Below are 21,299 nucleotides of genomic sequence, written 5' to 3'. Positions count from 1 at the left end.
CACACACTTCTCATTCCCTACCTCAAGTGTGTTGGAACTGTCCGAGGAGTGTGTTGGGTTATTGCTAGTGGTCTCGCTCTTCCCCTCACTGTCCGACTTCTCGTCTGAACTCATGGGGTCCAGGTCTGAGTCAAATCCAGTCGGGTAGCCCATTGCCTGGAGAACCTTGAGATCGAAGGCAAGGAAGTAAAAATAAAGGTAGGAAAGGAAGGAAAAAGGCAGGAAAAGACACCTAAAAGAGCTAATATGCATTAAAGCAACAAAATAAAAAATAAAACCTTTAATGTGACTAATCAAACAATCTTACATTGCTTTTGCAATATGAACATGATTTCTGATGAACTCACTTATGTTCCTTTACGTCAGATCACTTCATTCTGAGAAGACTGCATTAGTGTAATCAGGCAAAAAAGATTGAATTAAAGAAGCATGCTGAGAATCTATTTCAACTTTCTTCTTGAGGCAGGAATACTGCAGTATTAATGGCTCAGCTGTACAATGGTTAGCTGATTTGAGTATCATATCACTTTAATGTAAGTCCTTGACAAGACAGCAGCACACAGACAGGGAGAGGAGAAGGGAGGGAAGGACGTTGATTGTGTCACAGCTGCTCAACCAGCCCCTATAGTAAGAATATATGCGAGAGAGCGGGAGCAGGAGGTAAAGAAACTGAAGGCGAAAAAGAGAGATCAAAAGGTGAGCACATGAGAGAAAGGAAGTGAGCAAGAAGGAGAACAGAAAAGAAGGAGAGGTGGGGAGAAAGAGCCTTTTATGGGAATGGAGCGGACAGCGGATTATCCCAGCTCGGTGCTCTGGAGAGCCTCTTTGTTCACAACCACTTTGGGATTACATGGATTTGCCCACCTCCATCTTTCCTCGCACACACAAACACATCAGCAGGTATATGTAGGCAAAAACATATTTGTAGCCATACAGGTTTGGCGTCAGCTGGAACTTCTGAAATTTTTCAGGGAGCCAACTGAAATTACCACCTTGAGGCCTCAGGCTACTGCCAACCTGCCAAGTTGGAGTTTAAATCTGTGCTCGTCCAGACTCATATGACATGTGGCCTGAAGACTTGAATAGGTGGTCCCCAAAAATTAGTGTCACTATTTCAGCATTTGATCAAATGTAAAATGTGTTCACAATCTAAATCTTCTGCTCCTCAGTTATGGAACTGAATAATGGCAAAGGTGTTGTTGAGTGGCAATTTTGAGGTCACAGTGACCTTTAGCCAGTTCATCCTTGAGTCCAAGTGAATGCTTATGTCAGACATTAGGTCACAGCAACCGCGAGAGGCATTAGAAATTATTAAGACTATTTTTTACTGTTCTCTATATGTTATTTTATCCATCCATTTTCTTCCTAGTGGTGATGCTGGAGCCTATTCCAGCTGGCATGTGGTGGGAGGAGGGATGCACCTTAGACACAATGCCAGTCTGCCACAGGGTTAACATATAGAGATATAGACATCCCCCGCGCTCACATTCACACCTGTGGCCATGCAACTGCTAAAGAGAAAGACAGCAGCCAGCAAGTTGAACTCAGACCCTTCTTGCTGTGAGGCTACATTTCTAACCAACCATGTTTAAAAAACATAAAGACACAAATGTAATCAAACACAGAAATCAAGCTTACCTTGACTGCAACGTGAAGCTTTGCAGTCTTCTTAGAGGATCCAGAGGCTTCGTAAACTGTTCCATCTAGGTCCACAGACATGGTGAAGACTGGAGCATGAACCGGCCCTGACTGGGACAGCAGGCGGTACTGTAGCCCTGGCCGGATCTGGTTCAGCCGCATCAGGGCGTTCATTGGTTGGTTGGAGTCTATGGCTTTACTGTCCAGGACTAAGGCCAAAAACAGGTAAGAGAGAGTAATAGTAAGACATAAAGCAAACCGGGGTACATTTAATAACTGTAATGCAAAAGTTAGAGTAGAGAAAAATCAGGGTAATTTGTAATGTTTTTCAGCATTCTGCCAAGTTGTTTTTATGAGGAATAAAGGTGCCTTTAATCACTTTCCTCCTTTTTGCCAATATATAGAAATGCCTCTTTGCCTCGATTAGCTGTGGTTCATCTTCTCCTTGTACAAAGAAAATGCTAGGAATGGTTGGGTGGCCTACTAAAATGTCAACAATCAATAGCATCGATGTGTCTCGGAGGAATGAAAAAGAGAGGAAGGGAGCAGCAAAAGAGAGACAAGGTGAAGATAAGTGAGGCTTCTCAGTAGATAAAATCATGAAAATCGAATGATGAAAGAACATACTTTGAATCATATGCACCGTTAGGCTTTAAAATATAACAAGCAGACTACAATATTAGATTTGTCTTCCTCCTTGTACCTTTTCTTAGATTCCTCTTCATCTTCTTGATGAGGTCCTTGTCATCCATTGCTCCATCATCATATGGCCTCTTCAAACCTAACCCTAAAATCAAGAGACACAGATAAACACAGAGAGAATTACTAATCAATCACTAACTACAAGAGATGTCTATGTCAACTCACACATGTGGCACTTGTGTATGACAAAAACACACAAAGGCATTGTCACAGAGAACAAACGATGCAAGAGAACAAGCACAGGACGGATGAACACACAGAGAAGATAAACAGAGCCGACAGGCAGACCAACAAACAGTCAAACAATGAGGAAGACATACCAGATCGTGCCCTACGTGCACCTTAATCCATAAATGCTTTTTCCATGTCAGCATCAAAATTTCAAAAGGCCCGATTCGATTTTCCACAAAAGTCACTTTGGCTATGTGCCAGCTCAAGATCTTATGAGATTTCTGTGAGTCTCTCTTTTTCCTGCAGAAAGAATGCACAACCTAAAGCAATTTCACTAAAGCTAAAATCCTTAGTGTGGCACTGGAGACAGGGTCAGTAAAAAAAACTGAGAAAAAAATGTATATAACATACCTACATCACTGAAGCTAGTTTTATTATGATTAATATGTCAGCCTTTCTGATGATGCTGGCAGTGCTACAGAAGTGCATAGAAAACACATAATACACCCAGAAAGGTCATGACAAGTGTGAGAAGACAGCCAAGGCCTTGTCTGATCTAGAACTGGATGGGCAGGCAGAGCAGCAATAGGGAATAAAAAAAGGTACACACCTTCTTTATCAGACCACGGATATTTCTGCGATGGTTTATTTGAGGGAAGAGGCTCCATCTCTAACACCTTGTAGATCTGTCCGAACGCCATGAGCCTGAGAGCATGCTGTTGAACACAAATCACACACCATACACAAAAAGAAAGATGATGAAGGCTGAGAAATGCATTTGAACCGAGACAGATTGGATGTCAACAGAGGCACAGCGTGCAGTATTCAAGATGTTTACTAGCATTATAAAAATTTATTAAATTATTTTAAAAACAGTATAAAACATTAAAAAGGATGCAACTGGTGGAGTTACTCTTTAAGTCTAAATAAAGAGAGTCAAAATATCCTACAATGTTTAATTTATGTACAGCCTAGAGTCGATAAACACATGTAAGAAGCTCCTTCACTCTTTACACTGTGATAACTCACAGCACGTCTGTGCTGTTTGCTATATCCTGAATATCTGACACAGAAGAACTGTTCCGTTGAGGAGTCACATATTCTGCTGATGCAACAATCTTAACCTCAAGAAAATTAACTTAAACAACAATGGACATTTTGTACTTAAGTGAATCTGCAATACATAGGAGTATAAAGCTGGATAATGCATGGGCAAACTTCTAAATATACAATTTAAAAAAAACCTCAAAACACTTTCTTATCTTGCACCACACAGCACCAAAACTGTACCCAAATTCAGCCATAATGACTCATTTGTCTTTATGTTAACTTATCATGCTCAGTGTCTTACATGCATCCCCATTCTACACAAACAGATAACCAAATGGCACATAGAGACTCTGCTAATATAAATCTATTAGGGGGGTAGAGTGTCTCAGATATTAATGACACCTGGTGCAGCTCATTGACAGAACAGCTCCCTCTCTCCTATCTGCTCTTGTATCTGCTCCAATGCAATTATCCCCATTGACATTCCAGCCTCGTCCAGGCTGCCTTCAAAAGGAAATGGACGGCAAGATTCACTAAGCCACGAGGCTCAGAGGCAGCCCTGCTCACTCGAGTGTGTGTGTCAAAGGACATGACGGCACACGCACACATACACACACACAAATACCACACGCGCATAAATACTGTCCTCGAGGTGTCAGAGATGGATTTATGGCTTGCAATGGCAATAGCTTCCCACACCAATCATTAAAATGCGGCACCACACAGCTCTTTCTGGTGACTGAATGTAAGTGTGTGTGTGTGTGCTCGCAGAATGAGTGGTTGGGGCAGCAATGAGGTCTTCCTGTCTTGCTAATGGGCATATTGCTGAGTGATTCCCACACACTGCCAGCTCAGGGCAAGAAGCACTGGGTGATAGCAATGCCATAGTTAAACTACATTGTACGTGTGTACCTGTGCACTGAAGGTAATGTCCTCAGCCTGCTGGTCAGTCATGCTGGCGAGTGTGTTTGTTGGCTCTTTCTCACACGGGTCGTGTAAACCTGGGCCTCCTGGGGGAAGTGACAGTAGATGACACACAGACATGCTAAGTCAGTCATTGTCACTTTCTGTGCCGACGGTGCAGCTCAGCAGCATTTAATTGGGCTTGACTTTAAAAGAGACAGTGAAAATCTTGAGAATTAAAATGAATGGAGAAAAACATCTTGTAGGTAAATAAACATTCACCTTCTAGTGTGGCATACATTTCCCTTTGAATTAAAATGGGTTATTTTTTATTTGCAGTTTGTTAAACTTCCACTCTTCCACTTTTAAATAGCTCCTTTCAGTCCTTCAAAGTAGGCACTTGAAAAGCACCAGTCCGAGAGGAGAACACTGGTTTTCAATCCAAAGTAAATTAGCTTTATTCAAAGACAATTTTACCCAGTGATGCAGAACACTTTGCAAAGAAGCCATTAAGCTAGCTCTAATTAAGATGCTTCCATAATGATGACCTGCTACAGACAGCTGTGCTCTGCTGGGTCATTTATAATGTCTCGACCTCTCTTAAAAACAGCTCAAAAATGTGTCAAGCAGAGCTGTGATATATCTCCTCATCTACCCACAAAGAACTTTATTTAGCTCTCCTCGTAAGAAATGCCAGAAAACTGTATGAAAATACATCCTCATCTACTCAAATCTTTGCAGTCACTAAGGCCACGTTCACACTGCAGGACTTAATGTTCAATTCCAATTTTTTAATCAAATCCGATTTTTGTGACAGCAAACGTGCTCTAGTGTGAACCCTCAAAGCGGCCCGCATGCGCAAAAGAAGACTTCACACACAACGTGCTCTGTTTAGACCCAGACCAAACAGTATTGTTTGACTGATGGCCTTAATATAAAGACTTGTTTCGGACTTTACGTTTCCCAATTTTGGCTTAAGTTATAAAGTTATTTTGTTATTTACATTTGGCCTAATAATTATCCTTATTGCTGTTTTAGAGAGGAGCGGTGCTTCAAAGGATAGTTGCAGATTTCTGTCAGAATCTGCAGATTATACAGTACAAATAACATGTTCACGTTTCTCCAACGTTGTCTTCCCAACAGTTTCTCTAACATCTACACTGGATGGCCAGGAAGCGTTCACGATGTCTTCTCGGGCGCTTCTCGGGCGCTGGTAATTGGCGTCTGTCTTGTGTCAGTGACGTAAAAGACGGATTTAATGCGACTTGATCATTCACACAGCAGTCGCTTTCTGAAACATCGGATATGTATCGGATTCAGTACCACATACGAAAGTGACCCAGGTCGGATTAGAAAATATCGGATTTGTGCTGTTCACACTGTCATACCATGATCGGATATGGGTCACATGGGGTCAAAAAAGTCGGATTTGATGCGCTTTCGCCTGCAGTGTGAATGTAGCCAAATTCCTTCATGAATACACCACACCAAGTACCTGGGAGCAGTATGCCTGAGGCCAGACACTCCATGACTCTGCGCAGCGCTTCTCCTGCCCCAAGGGGTCTGTTGCAGGTGGCAATGGCTTTCTCACAGATAAGCTCCAAGGGCTGTGAAAAAAGTTGACATAAAAACAGATAAGCATGCAATAATAGAGAAATGTGGGTGATGTGTCATTAAAAGGTACATTCACTGACCACTTTGCTGCTAGGTACACCTGTTCAACAGAAATTTCGAATTAGTTACATGGCAACTCAGTGCATTCGGCATGTAGACGTGGTCAGGAAGACCTGATCGAGTTCAAACTGAGCATGGGGAAGAAGGTTGATTTAGGTGATTGTGAATGTGGCATGGTTGGTGATGCTAGACAGACTGGTCTAAGTATTTCAGAAACTGATGATCTACTGGGGTTTCTCCACACAACCATCTGTAGAAATGGGCTTGGCTGGGCTTGTTGATGTCAGAGGAGAATGGTCGGACTGCTTTAAGCTGATAGAAAGGGAATGCAAAATAACCAATTTTTACAACTGAGATATATACAAAAGTGTCTCTGAATGCACAACACTCTGAATTTTGGAGCAGATGGGCTCCAGCCGCAGGAACTTGATGCCACCCTTGTTAGGTAAGAACAGAAAATTGAGGCTATAGTTTGTATGGGATCTCCAAAAATTAGACCACAGAACATAAGAAAAAAGTGTGGCCGACAAATCTGCTGCTATTATGAGATGTATTATGAAGGAGCATGAAGGTCACATTAAGAAACAAAAATATTATTGTTAATGTGGAGAATAAAGTCAAAATTTCCAGATTAAACTCAACATATTGTTTTTAGAAAAAAGTCAAAATGTAGAGATTTAAGTGAAACAACTACTAGGGCTGATATAACCTTAACAAAATGCCTCGCGTAGATGAGTTTGTGAAACAACTTTATCCCCCAGTTTTTCCTTCTGACTAGATGTAGCTTTCTGCACCATCTTTTCAACATTTATCACCACATTGTGCTATGTGCTAAAAGAGAAACAGTTTTCATGTCACTAAGACTGAGTGTGAAGTGCAATGTCAATAGCGTATCTACAAAAGGCATATTGCAGAGGGTGTAGCAGCTGTGGCAGTTCTTTGACTTGAAACAACAGCTTTAATCGCTGCATTTTGACTTTTTTCTCAAAATATTATTTCAACTTTATTCTCAAAATGAACACTAACATTTTTTTCTTTATGTGACCCCAATACTCTGTCATACAGTATGGACTGATATCTCTGAGAAATGTTTCCAGCACCTTGCCATGAATACTTAAATCAGTTCTGAATGAAAAAGGGGGTCCAACCTGGCATTAGCAAGGTGTACGTATTAAAGTGTCCAGTGAGTGTATTTAAACCATCTACACAAGTAGCTCCATTTGTAACCTGTTTCATTTACATACATTGCCTAGTTTTTATCATAAAACACGTGATTTACAGATGATAAGTAGTTGAACACAGGAGCAACAAGGCGAGCACAACACTCACCCATCCCTTCAGAGGTTCCCAGATGGGATGTCTATTGCACATATCCCTTAGTATCCTGAGAACGATAACGCAGGACTTGAGTCCGTTCACTCGAGCCTGAGACGGTGGAAGGGAAAGACAGAGGGAGGCAAAGAGGAAGATTAAAGGAGAGGAGAAAAGGGAACAGTATAGGAGCAGTGGTATTTGTTCAAACACATAAAGACTACCGCCTGCAGAAAATCACAAAGCCACAGTCAAAAGGAAGCGACTGGATCTTTCTAAAACTCTGTGTCGCGAAAGATGTTGAATTAGTTTACTGAACATATATGTTTATTATTATTTCTTATTATTATTATTTTTTTCTTTGTGTTTTGTGTTTGTCTCTAGAATATACACAGGCTACCACTATTTTCTTTTGTTTCCTCTTCTTTCTTTTTGCCAATAAGGTAAATGAGTCGGGAGATAGATGGGAAGGGGTATGGAAGGAGAATTGAAGGGAAGCACTGACATGTTGTACGGAGCAGGCAGGTTCACATAATTGCCAAAAAGAAAAACAAGTATCAACCATTGCTTTTGTAGCCCTACGATACTTTTTTACAAAAAACTTTTAATCTCACCCTTTTCCAGTTCTACACTAAACTTTTGGAGCAGGTGTGTATAAAGTGGCTTTTTTTTGCCATGATGTTGCAAAACAACATCCTGCAAACTGAAAATGCAAATTAGAGGACAAAAGAAAACATTAGTGCATTTGCATTTGTTCTAACATACACATTCAATTTCACTATTTTAGTAAAATCAGTACATTTACACTCCCTGGGTATGCATAACAGGCAGTATAGTTCTATCTGACTATTCTCTCTGGGTGAGTCGTCAGGCTACAATAAGCATCGGGCACGAAGACAGGAAGTGAGTGGGTGCCGACCTGGAACCACTTGGCGTGTCGCAGCGCTGCCAGGGCCAACAGACATCTGTGTCTATCCAGCACCTCCCCCTCCTCCTCCTCCTCAGCCTCCTCTCTCTGCGCAGCAGCACCCAACACTGCCACAAAACAATAACAACCCAATATAGAGAACGTAAAACACACACACGTCAGCTTTGAGTGTGTGTGTTTGAGTGTTGCGCGCGTGAATGTACGCAGACACACCCGAAGTCGTGTGTGCGAGCATACATACACACACACATGCATGGATATTTTTGGTACATACAAGGTGCTTTTCATGCCATAAAGTTGCTCTCTCCTTGTACAAAGTGCTCACTCGCTGCACGGATTACAGATCCGCAATGGATGCCCATCAAGGGCTCCTCACTCTTTAAATGGAGTGCCATTTTCAACACTAGGATGAGTCAAATGTGTGTTGACTGCACCACATATTATCATAAATTTACTGTCCATCCTAGAAAGAGATGTGTTGAAAATTGCACAAGCTACTGAATAGCGGTTTAGTATTTTAAATCCACTCAGTGGCAAAAAAACCCAGAGCAACCAATGTTACAAAGGAAGAGACAACTTTGTGGGATGGAGAGCCCCCCCCCCACAGACATACACAAAACAAATACCTAAGGAGTGTTTGATTTACTGTGTGTGAGCACAGTTGGAGCATATCGAGTCATTTTTATTGTGCCCAGCAATGTAAATCAATCTCTCCTTTATGTATTTGACAAGGATTTTATTTATTTTGATCCAGTCTGCACCAGGCAGGAGTCAAAATAGCAGTTTTGTTTGTCTTCTGCATTACTTAAGGTGCACTTGATTTTCACAGGCTCATAGAGAAAATGATGGTGCAGAGAAAGCAATTCAACAACCTGTCTGGGCAAACACAGAATCAAGCGCTCCTAAAGTAGAACTGAAAAGGAAAAGAAAAAAAAATCTAAGATAGTTTGACCCAGTCTGAGACAAACACAACACAAGAGGGATCAAGGCAGGGTTTAGTCAGAGCATCATGGTTGGTAAAAGTAGAGCATTATACTTTTATATGTAAGCATTTGATTCATGCTGCCCTACACACAGGGCTGGCTGGGTTAGTGCAGCTTCAACTGGCCTACTACTCGAGAAACAGCACAAAGTCTGTGATATGCACGGCAAGCTGAATCAAACGCAGCTGTGTATGAATGAATGCCGTTACATGGGGTTTCCAAAGAAGGTTTTATTGTGCGCGGGACCAACTGGAGATAAAATAAAACACATTAAAGAGCCCTTTGGGGCTCTACGAAAACACAACTAGGTAAATATTTTCCTCATCAGTCTCCCATAAAAAGAAAATCCTAGCCTCGAGAGGCATTAATTTTAAATGTCAAATGCGTCCGATGCGTGCCGGAGTGAAAGCATTTATCTTGCGTTATAAAATGCAGTGTAGCGTTTCCTGACAATGGCATGCCTTAGTGTGCAATCTATGTTTCAGTGTGACGTGTCCTGGTAAATCCTAAGGTCTGTCAGACTGGGCCCAGCTGTGTGTTGGACAGCTCAGCTACTAGCAGATCATTAGTCTTTCTCCTCTCGCTTGTCCTCCCACTGTTCTCTCAATCAGCGCTCTTCTTTTATCATTATCTCTCTCTGGATTACCCTTTATAACTGAGTACAGAGGGAGATTTTTTTTAAAAAAAGGAGTGAACCCCCCCCACCTTTACCACACAAAGCAAGTGAGCTGCATCAGTGAGTAAAACACACACATGCATGCAAAACATGTGCATATCTTCAATAAAATATTTATCTGTAGCATAAAAATGTAACTTGTCAAATGTATAAAATTAACCCTACTAACATTAACCCTAATTCCCAAATGGGATTAAAGTGACTGGAAAATACTGTATAAATGATCACCTGTTATCAGCTGAGAAGACATAATTCACCGTCTAACATTTCAGCTAGAGCTTATGGAAACAATCTGCATTCATGGAAACATGGAAAGTTTTTGTTAACAAATTTTTTTTTAGGGATAATTAATCTCCCTAATATTTTGCTAATCATTTCCTGACAAGCCTAAACAGAGCTAAAACAGGCACTGCCACTGGTCTTAAACCACTGGTGTTTATGCCGGCTGTTGCATGTGTTAATGTGAAAAGCATTTGACCCTGCACTTTAAAATATGATCGCCATAAATCTGTAGAGTTAGATATCCAGTGTGACAGGTATTTTTACAAAATATGACTGTGTGTGTGTGTGGCCTCCTCCTCCTTGCAGCTGAGTGAACATGTGTGCAAACCGATGTGTTCCCCTTGGTGAGAAAATACGAGGGGTCCTCTCTATCATGCCGAGGCATCTGGAATGATGTACGGCAAACCTTCGTGCTATCGCTCATGTCTCTCTGAGACCTGAGTGTCTAGTTGGATGAGAGCCACAGGATAGATGGGCAGCTTGCTACTGGCTGCTTATTGATTTCGCTGGCCTGCTGGCCTTGGTTCCCAATCTTACATCCCACAACCAATTATAACCAGTAACTGCTACACATGAAAACAGGGGAATGGGGATGGGTTGTTAGCAGACTGAACACCAGAGCTTTTCAGCTCGATTTTCCTTAATTACTTTGTAAAATGTCATAAAGTAACTAGAGTAACTAAAACATTTTAGAGCAGTGTATTTCTGTAATAATTGGTTTGGATAAGGGGACTAATTCAGGCATTAATGCAACAAGCCATGAAAAACTGCTGTTGCTACAGTGGCAGATTCAAGAGACAAAACATCACTGGCCAAACTTTAGTCTCCTTTATTCTTGGAATTTGGCTTTCCAATTCAAATTAACCAGACAGACTGAAGAACAGTCAAGGTGTGGCCTGCATGAGTGGGTCTGTAGCTCAGGAGGTAGCACAGGTCATCTACTAAACGGAAGGGTGGTGGTTCGATTCCTGGTTGCCAAAAAAAAGTACTATTGTGAATGGGGCATAGAGTAGAGAAGCTCTCTACTTAAAATTCACTAAATTTAATTTATATAGCACCAAACCACAACAGCAGTTGCCTCAAGGTGCTTCTTACTGTAAAGTAAAGATCCTAAAATAATACAGAGAAAAAAAACCAAAAATCAAACGACCCCATTTAACCAAGTACTTAGCGACAGTGGAAAGGAAAATTATATGCAATTTAAAAACATATTTACTTACTGGTGTATATAATGTAGAATAATGTTAATAAAATTCCATGCCCTCACACACAACTGACACCAAATGATTTGGTCAGCTGATGAGTTGCCAGATTTGTGTGACTCCTTGCTACCCTAAATCTCTACAACCTTAATGACAAACGATCCAGGTTAAAATAAATTCTCCTTTAAGAATTATTGACAAACTGTGTCTCCCTTTTCCAAAAGGTTTAACAAACAAACGCTGTTCTATCGAATCGACTAATGGCTATTGTAATACACTTAATACTTGTTCCAGCCAAGATGTCGCTGCACTTGGTCCAAAGTTCAGCTGCTTAATCTCTTATCACCTCGATTTTGTTATACAGGTTTTCTGTGAAAATCAGGAGTGACATTAAAAACTGTTAATCCACTCACTACTTCTTAAGAACAATGCTGTTTTGATCTCCTACCTATTAGCAGCCTGTTGGGCCCTGATAGGTTCACAGCTCCTGGCTTTGGCCCACTTAAAGTTTGAGATTTGTGGTGAATGAGCATTTTTCTTGGCTCCTAGATTAGGGACTAGCCATCCTCAGGGGTTTAGATCATTATTAATGCTTTCTTGATTTGACATTTATATATTTTTGTCTGCAGCATCTTGTTTGTGGAGATTTTTTTTGTCATCTTTGACGACTCTAAGCACTGTGTAATACTAGCTTTCTATCATATAAAGAAAGTTCTACTTACACACTTGAAAGCAACTAACCCGGATCACCGTGTAGCAGGCTGTCAAATCAGTAAAATAATGTCGACATTTTTAAAAAATTCATCTTGAGTATTTGTTTTTCTGAAATATGATTGGCTACTCTACCCACCTCTGCCTGTACCTGTCTTGTCCTGTGTCAGCATCAGTTCATGAGGTCAAACCTCTTGTCTGACAAAAAATGTGGAGTTTTCTAATAACATATACATAGTTAACACAAAGACCAATTGATTGTGCGTGTGCTGAGGTGTGGCCAAACAGAGAATAACTTTCCTATTCCTATGCTCCTACCTCGTCCATTTTTGCTTTCTGGGTCTTCCTCTTCTTCCTCCACTTCCCCCTCCACCACCTCTTCTCCTTCTTCCCCATTCTCCAGCTCCTGCTCTTCCTCCTCCAATTCCTCCTCCACCTCTTCTTCCTCGTCATCTTCCCTCATGGCCGGTGAGGTGAGGGTAATCTTCAAAGTGAGTTTAGGCTCTGTTGTCGTTTTTACCAAGATGGCCGCCTCAGGCAACGAGCTTGTGACCTCATATTTCTCTTCTGTCAGCTTCTGTTGTGTGTCAACAGACATAACTCGATAGTCAAGAGGCCATGGCCACAATATGACACAGCACAGATGAAGAAGCAAAATATATTTCAGCATTATGCGGCTTAAGCACACCACAACAACATCACTAGGTACGACAAGAGATTTAATAAGGGGAAGTTTTCATGTGAAAATAAATGAGTGATGGTAGTTAGTCTTGTGGACACCATAAAAACACCCAGGGATACTTCTGACCACAGAACTGACTGTGTAAGAAGACAGAAAGATCGCATGGACTCTTCAAAAGATATTTTCTTTTTTTTTTTTCAAATCACTGGCAGGTTAGAATATAGACTCCCAATTTCTGCGTCTAATTATCAAATAGCCTTTATATATATATATAAAACTCTGGAAGAGCTGTAAAAATCTACTGAAGACACAGATATCAAGTAATATCTGATGAAATCTGGCGAATCTTCTGTATAAGTTTTTCAGACACTGTTTATGTATTTTTCTCAACACCCATTTGTTTCCTTGTGCACACTGTGCATCATTCAACCTTTGTTCTGAAGAAATTAATTACAGTTGACCTCGCTGGTCAGCACTACGACATGATGACTTATGCTAATATGTTCATGTCAGCATACGCAGCAGCCACAACCGTTACTTAACACACCTGTACTGTATAGAACAAACTTAAACAAATTAACACGCTTAATATCACCTACAAGACATGCAAAGATCAGTACACACACAGAGGCCGAGATGAAGCATATACAGTCATGAGTGATTAAAAATACTGAATAAAGGGATGTCAAATAAAGCTTATGTGTAAGTTAAATAAGGAAGATCTGTATTCGCTCGTTTGCCTGCGTTCCTGAGTGTTCAGGCTGCTAGTCTGTTCTTTACAACAAGTCTGAACTCTCATGCTGTCAAACACAATTCTGACATCATTAATTGAGTCCAATCATTTTCTTGCCTGCTGTTATGTGCACTTTAAGTCTCAGTGTACTGTAACGGTTGGTAATGGTTGAAATCACAGTGAATTCAAGTCTTTGTAATAGCCCAAAACAGACCTTACCCTCTTCAACTAAATTTAAGCTTGAGTTGGCCATGAGTAGCTGACAAGATTAAGCCAGATTAAGTCTAGAAAACAACATTAAAGGAAAATAAGCTACCTAGTCTTTATAAGTGACAAAAACAAGTATATCTGGGCTATGTCTACATTCCAGTTGGCCTTTAAATGAGCAGTGAGTCACAGAGGGCCCATCTACATCCCATTTGGCTCTGATGGGAAATTCAAAATCGCTGGTCACTGGGCCGCAACATGAGATTATTTCTCTGTGTGCACACACCCACAGGAAACACACACACACACACACACACACACACACACACACACACACACACACACACACACACACACACACACACACAGGCTCTTTTTCTCCATCTCCACCTCAAAATGTAATTGTGAGCAGAGAGGTTGTGCTCTGGCACTATTTATTTATTGGGTAATTTCTGCACTTGCCAGCCACGTTGGAAAGTGTTTCCCTACATTTGTTGTTATATTGCTAAATCCTTCCCTTCCAGTCAGATCCCCTCACCAGTGATGTATATCCTACAAATGAAATAATTTAAATGGTGTGTAACCCAACTGAAACAACACATGGTATAAATCCTATAAAACAAACAGGGGTCAAAGTCACAGGTTGTAAAAAAGAGATACTTGTCGTTCAGAGAGCTGTATTGTGTGTGTGTTTGTAAGTGTATGTGTGTGTATCTTGTATGTATGAAAGTCAGGACCTCACTTCTTTGCCATGACTTATTAATGAGGAAATGTGACACTGACGTAATGACGAGAGTATTAATCACACATGACTCATACATACTCAAACACCTCTCAACTTCTCACTTGACAATATTGCTGTCACTTGCCTACTTATGCTCACGCTACCACTCATGACACTCTCCTCAACACTCACAAGCACAACACAGTGAGAGCTGGTGAATTCTTCCTGAATTCACCAGCTCTCAACAACAGACACTATTTAAACGGCTTAATTTCTGACATTGAAGAAGAGTGTGATGTAAAAATAGTGCATTCCTGGATTACATTTGTCAGACTGATGTGATTGCGCGTTTAATGCAAAGATTAAAGGTGAAAGTGAAAAAACAAGAGAAGCATGCATGCCTCGGTGCATTTGTGTGTGTGTCTCTAACCTCAATCTGTGTGGGTAAATTGTGACAGACAGTGTCCAGCAATGTCTGTGTGGGTTTGTCTCTGCACATCAGCACCAGCTCCAGGTCCATGTCGCCTTTGATCAGGAGTCCTTTGGCCACTAGGCCGATCCTCATCACTCCACACAACAAGCCGCCACCGCTGGACTCCCTGTAAACACATAAATAAATAAATATATAAAGTCTTCTCTTGTATGAGATTTTAAGCTATGTGCATATGAACACTTTAATTCATAATTAGTAAATATCAAAGACAGAATCCATGCTTAGTTCTCAGGGAGTTAAATATGATGAAAGAGAACAATAACCTTGTTATAAAATTAACCTACAATTTTGTGCAAGACCTGAAAAACAGAACTGCACTGCAGGCATAAAGTCGACTCAATAGGAGATCCAAACCTCTTTTCATCAGCGTAATATCTGAATCTCTAACAAACACAAAAGTGTTTGAAAGATTAAAATACTAAAATTCCAATTCACACAGCAAAATAAGATCAGACAAGACAATTCAAGATATCAATAAAAACTACTGAACCATTAATAAAAAGATTCAAGAAGGAGCCCCCAGTGGAGGCTGTTTCATTTCCTGTTGAGCAACATATGATCCTTCTACCTCAGAGAAGTGTATTTACCTCATTTCTTCCTTCTGCATAAAAAAGTATTTAGCATGAACAGTCTCTATGAGAAGTAAACAACACTAATAAGTACCAACATTTTTTTGTCAGTGACTCAGTACTCTAGGTTGCAAAAGAAGAATAAACAACAAATCTAAAGTTGTTTATGTGACATAAGAATGAAGAAATTCTGGCTTCTCAACTGTGCCTTTCTTTTCATAAATGCAGCTATTTGCCACAGAACTTCCTCAACATGTGGAGAGACAATCTTATCTTTTGTAAAGTCACTGGTGGCTTCAAAGTGATGACATCTCTCTAGGAAGTCATTTCCCCTGTACAAAACCTAAACTAAATCCAAAACTTGTACACTTGACACTTTAGTGTTTAAATGAGGAGTGAACTCTCATTTAGGAGGCACCAAATGTGAGAATGCAAATTTCAGAGAATAGACCAGATAACTGTCCGTAGCACCATTGGCGTGGATGTCATGTGTCCATGCCTCCTGCATGCTCCACCCAGGAATAGACCCATGTTAACTTTATTTTTTGTAGTGAGACACTTGATTGATTATTATTATGCTGATGTTGTCCGAAGCTCATGTGTGAAAATGTCTTTAGTGAGCTTTAAAGGCATAGGTATATTTACTGAACTGTTGATGTAATACATTACATGTCTTTGGTTATGGTTTGTAGGTTTGACAAAATAATTATTTTGTGTTTGAGTGACAAAATAATCCATTAACTGAAAAAAACATCAACAAAAATTATGAATTAAAGCCCCACTGTGCGTTTCTTCTGCCTACCTGTAGCAATCACTTGAATCCTCAGTTTCTTCGCTGGGCTCATCACCAGGGTCGTCCTCCTCTGTGCTGTCTGCTGGTTGGCTGTCAAACTGGTTGTGGACTTCGCAGCTGCTCTTATCCATCCAATCAGAGACATGTTTGAGGGCACACTCGACAGTGGATACCAGTGTCTGAACTGCTTCCAGCTCTTGAGAGGAGGGGTAGATGGTGGAGTGTTTCGCCATGACGTGGCGGTCATCGTTACTGAAGGAACGAAAGGACCTCTGAAAGGGAGAATGACAAATAACAGAGAGATTAAAACGTACAGGAACCACTAACACACGGGCTTGCATACCTGTAAAACGAACTAGAGATGGCACGATACCACTTTTTTATGTCCGATACCGATATCATAAATTTGGATAACTGCCGATACCGATATGAATCCGATATAGTGTGTTTTTTAATCAATAAAACGGTTTTTTTAATATCTTGTTGCATTTTGTATAAGTTTATACTCAAGTTTAAATAAATAATAACACTAAAGCTATTCTGTTATACCTGTATGTAAAAAATACACTGCGCCCAAAATATTTCATAGTTCAGCAACACTGATCAATCTATTAAACTTAAACCTACTCCATCCTCCCTATTCTGGTAGGGAGGATGGAGTGGCACATTTGTGAGCAAACTTTGCCAGCCCAGGTCAAACGAGTCATTCCTCCCTCCACCACAGAGTGCCCATTCAGTCAGTACTCTTTACTATTTTAAAGAGTACTTAGCAGAAATATTAAGCAACCTAACTAATAGGGTTGCAAACTCCCAGCAAAAAGAAAACAAATAGGGAACCACCCTCCTCCTCATGATGCTTAATCGATGTAATCAAATTTAATTTGATGCAGGGGGGAAAATGCACAGAAAGAAATTATTTTTCAAGAATAATTAAATAGATTCAACATCTTTCTTCAACAGAATTGCAGACTGCACAGATGGTATCTTCCCAAAGGAAAAAGTACTATAGCTTATTAGGGTATATTAGACTTAACAGTTACTATATACAGTAATGGACTTCTATATATTTCACATCAGATTAAAACTTTGGGTGTAAGAGTCAGATAATTATTTATTAAAAGCTAGATATTTTAAATGAGAACAAGAAAGAAAAGTATGTCTTTGTGCCCCCTTTTCCCTGTTCATGCCCTATCGGCCCCCCTGGCTAAACTTTGCTAGATCCGCCCCTGCACAGTTACCAGCCGTCAGCTACATAGAAAAAGATCCTGGTGTAGAAAGTAATATTAAATAAATTCTAACAACAGCTTATCAAGCTTAATAGTGCTGCTGTTGTTCAGCCGCTGGTTTCCTCTTTCTGGTGAGAAGTGGGCCAAAAACTAAGAAGAGAGACGGACTCGCAACAGAAAAGCCGATCAGCTGATCATTAAGCAGTTTCACGATTGAAGTAGCAGCAGGAGAGAGAGAGAGAGAGGCAGTCGCTCCATATATCTGTTGTTAAGCTTAACGTGGGAACGCTTTACAGACATTCAGAGATGAACTTACACACTTGCTTTACTTCTCTCTGGGAAAACTTCCCCGGAGATGAAATGCTGGTTTGCTAGCGAGGCTACAAATACACACAGCCGCTCTATCACGTGATGCATACTGCTGCAACGTGCTACGGTTATGAGCGAGTTACGCCATGTAGCAAGTTTTGTGAGGTGCTTTTTTGATATTTAATGGACCGGATTACATTTTTTATTTCTCGCCGATATCCGATCCAGTAATTTGGGTCAGTATCGGACCGATACCGATAGGTAATATCGGATCGGTCCATCTCTAAAACGAACACGTATAAAAACAGCTTCCTTTCCCTGCAGCAAGGACATTCTTTAACAGCAGATTGAGCTTTAATCCATCAAACAAACACTTTAGACTCCCTGCTAAGGACTCACTTTATTCATAATAACAACAAACAACAAAACCCAAAAAAAGCCTTTCACACAAAATTAAAATGCAACACAGCTATCCCACAAAGTGTGCGTGCAACTGGCTTTTTTGTCTGCCCAAATTGCTTTTGTGCTCACAGAACATGTTATCTCTTTTATAGGAAAGAAATCAATTCTAACTTCAGTGACAGCTCCTATTTACTGCCACTGACCCTAGCACATATGCACACGCACACATGGCTATCAGAAATTCATCTCACTGAGTCCATCCCACATGTCACTCAGATATTCTGGCCTTGGGAATTCATGTCAGCTCTTCACATGCTCGATTCTACTTGGTAAGAGGGGGGAACACCACAAAGATATCAGGTGCAAGGCTTCAGAAAAGGGTAGCACAGAGGGAGTGTAAATTACAGAATATAGAAGGCACCTACCACCGAGGCCAAGAAGGAAGAGAATAGATAACAACAGAGGAGTGCGAAGGGAGCAGTGCAGAATCTTTAACAAGGATAAATGACAGAAATGCTTGTGCGACCAGAGGCTGAATTCAGAGACAAATTGGCGACGTAAAGAGAAGAAGGAGAGGAGCAGGTGGAACGGTGCCTTTGTGATTTGTGTCCTGCAGTTAATACCACCCAGATGGGTCCGCGGTGCTTATGTGGATTCATATGAAAACACTCCTCATCCTTTCACAGAGTTCAGTGGATAGAGGTTTACAAGGCTAACTGTTCAGCGGGGGAAAAACTGCAGTGCTAAAGTATTTAAACATCTGAGTGTTATGCATTAGCTATTCTAATTTTGCTCAGCATAATTGCATTGAAAATGTATTACAATCTATTATCAATGCATACAATTTGCTGCAATACACATAATGTAAAATCTCTGTGCCAGCTGTTTAAATTAATAACAGGAATACTCATACAAGAGATAATTAATATCTGTTGTAAGACATTATTTCAGTCCTGTTCTTGAGTGCTTGGATGGTTAGTAGCAACATCACTTCTGTTATAATCTCAATTTCAGCTCTCTTTCACTGTCTGGATTTTTTTGTGACCGTACATGAAAATAGAACACCAGCTAGAGTTGTCACTGTGGTTTTCATCTTGCTTATTTTCAACTTTTCTCTTTTACTGCTATGATCATTGGAATTCTTTTCGGTTTGTCTATTTTTACTTCCCTCGCTTTGCTTTCTCCTGTTTTAAATTTTTTTTTTTAATTTTAAAGAAGAAGTCAAGATATTGTTTCATGATTGCTTGGATCTTAAGGATGGGGTTCATTTTTAAACAGCCGGGGTTATCATATTGTTCTGGGGAGCCCGAGGTGCATACGACACATACAGTTCAAAACGAGGGTGCTGTTAGTAAGCTGTAAAGCTGACCTGCTTATCTCCAAGACCCACATTTTCCTTTATTCACTGCACACACATACCCACATCTACTCAAAGAGAACCGCACACCAGGCATCAGAAACAGCACACAAACACATGCCCAGAAGTGATGAGCTTTTTCAAGTAGCATTCACAGTATAGCATGAGTGCTACCATCAATCTACTTGAAATCCAAGGACTGCCTTCATGCACACACATACACTCAGTCGTCTTCCTATCACTTGACAGGACATCACAATGATTGATATTCATTTTCTGTGGACCTATGCTTGCCCAAACCCCAACCAGTACCATCCCAGCCTTAACCTTAAACCAAGGCTTTTGGCACAGCAAGCAACAATTGGAAAACATTTTCTCTTCAAAACAAAAAAAACCCCTTGAAAGTTGAAAGTTGCCCACAAATTTTTAATAACATTCCATTTAGTGCAATTTACCTTAACACAGATTTCTGTGTATGGTTGTTACCAACTACAGATGGCTGAATATCAATAATAATTTAATCTAACATGAAAGCCAGTGAATGTATCAAACTGATGTGGGAGCAATATCCTGGCACACAAACAAATTGCCATCAAAAGACTAAAATATGGAACATATTAGGGAAGCTATGGGGATTCATAACTAAAGATTATTTTAAATAAACAAAAACAGAGTGATGTACCATACTGTTCAGAAGTTCTCTCTATGTCCTGCCTGATGTTTGCATTTGGATTTGTGAGCTTTTCCCTCAATTTGAAGGTGTTCTTTATTCACTGTAGTCTGTTGACAAATTACATTGGAAGTATGGTTCTTAAATGGATATCATCCTTTCTGTATACTTCTCTCATACATTTTAAAACTAATATTCAAAAATTTGCTATAATATTTTTTAGAATATATTACTGATATTGTCAAAAATGCCACAAACAGGTAGACGGATAGTAAACAAATAATATATACACTCTAAATATAGGAAGCAGCTGCAAGAAGGTATATTACAAGAGTATGTGTGTGGAAGCTTATGCCTTACAGGTGTGCTGACCTGTCACAGAAAGAAGAGTTTAATATTCAGAAATATGATATCATATTCTTTGGAATATCTGTCAAAAATGTCATAGACTTATATGATGGGTGCTGTAAAAATGATAAAAAATAATGGTAAAAACACCAGTACTTAGGGTGCTGTCTGGCTCACGTGGTTGAGCAGGTGCCACTAAAGAGGCCCGTGTCTGAGTCCACCCCAGACTGCATGCTATGCTCCCTGCTTTTTTGTCTGCTTTCTGATAAAAAGAAGCCTGATAAACCCCACTAATGTTTCAACTTATTTAAAATGTGCTGGTCAACTTCAAAATCAGCATACCTTTTGCTCAAACAATCAAGATTTCTCAGTAGGAAATTGCATGTAAACTTTAAACAATTTGAAAAGCACTGCTTATATTTATATTTATAAAACATCCCAACTTTGCTAAGGTGCTTTAATGCTAAATAGTCCAATTTGTATTTCAACTGCTGACACTCTTTCAATAGAGCGAGTGAGCTAAAGCCATTAACAGAATGACAAACCAACACTGCA

The 21,299-nt window shown here is 40.2% G+C and overlaps 1 protein-coding gene across 3 annotated transcripts in view; it reads right to left on the bottom strand.

The window, feature by feature from the left end:
- strbp (spermatid perinuclear RNA binding protein) overlaps positions 1-21,299 on the bottom strand; it is a 94,517-nt gene that overhangs the window by 12,660 nt on the left and 60,558 nt on the right. For all 3 annotated transcript variants that reach the window (XM_085168810.1, XM_085168809.1, XM_085168812.1), the window contains exons 4-14: positions 16,442-16,704; positions 15,008-15,176; positions 12,550-12,808; positions 8,369-8,484; positions 7,468-7,563; positions 5,960-6,071; positions 4,474-4,571; positions 3,122-3,227; positions 2,342-2,425; positions 1,639-1,847; positions 22-165 (exon numbers count right to left, since the gene is read on the bottom strand). In XM_085168810.1, coding sequence (XP_085024936.1) covers positions 22-165; positions 1,639-1,847; positions 2,342-2,425; positions 3,122-3,227; positions 4,474-4,571; positions 5,960-6,071; positions 7,468-7,563; positions 8,369-8,484; positions 12,550-12,808; positions 15,008-15,176; positions 16,442-16,704 — 1,656 coding nt within the window. The remainder of the gene's footprint in view (positions 1-21; positions 166-1,638; positions 1,848-2,341; positions 2,426-3,121; positions 3,228-4,473; positions 4,572-5,959; positions 6,072-7,467; positions 7,564-8,368; positions 8,485-12,549; positions 12,809-15,007; positions 15,177-16,441; positions 16,705-21,299) is intronic.

Source organism: Neolamprologus multifasciatus, chromosome 7, assembly GCF_963576455.1.
Source record: "Neolamprologus multifasciatus chromosome 7, fNeoMul1.2, whole genome shotgun sequence".
NCBI classification, from domain to species: domain Eukaryota; kingdom Metazoa; phylum Chordata; class Actinopteri; order Cichliformes; family Cichlidae; genus Neolamprologus; species Neolamprologus multifasciatus.
Note: the sequence above shows the minus strand (reverse complement) of the source record. Positions and strands in the feature narration are given on the sequence as shown.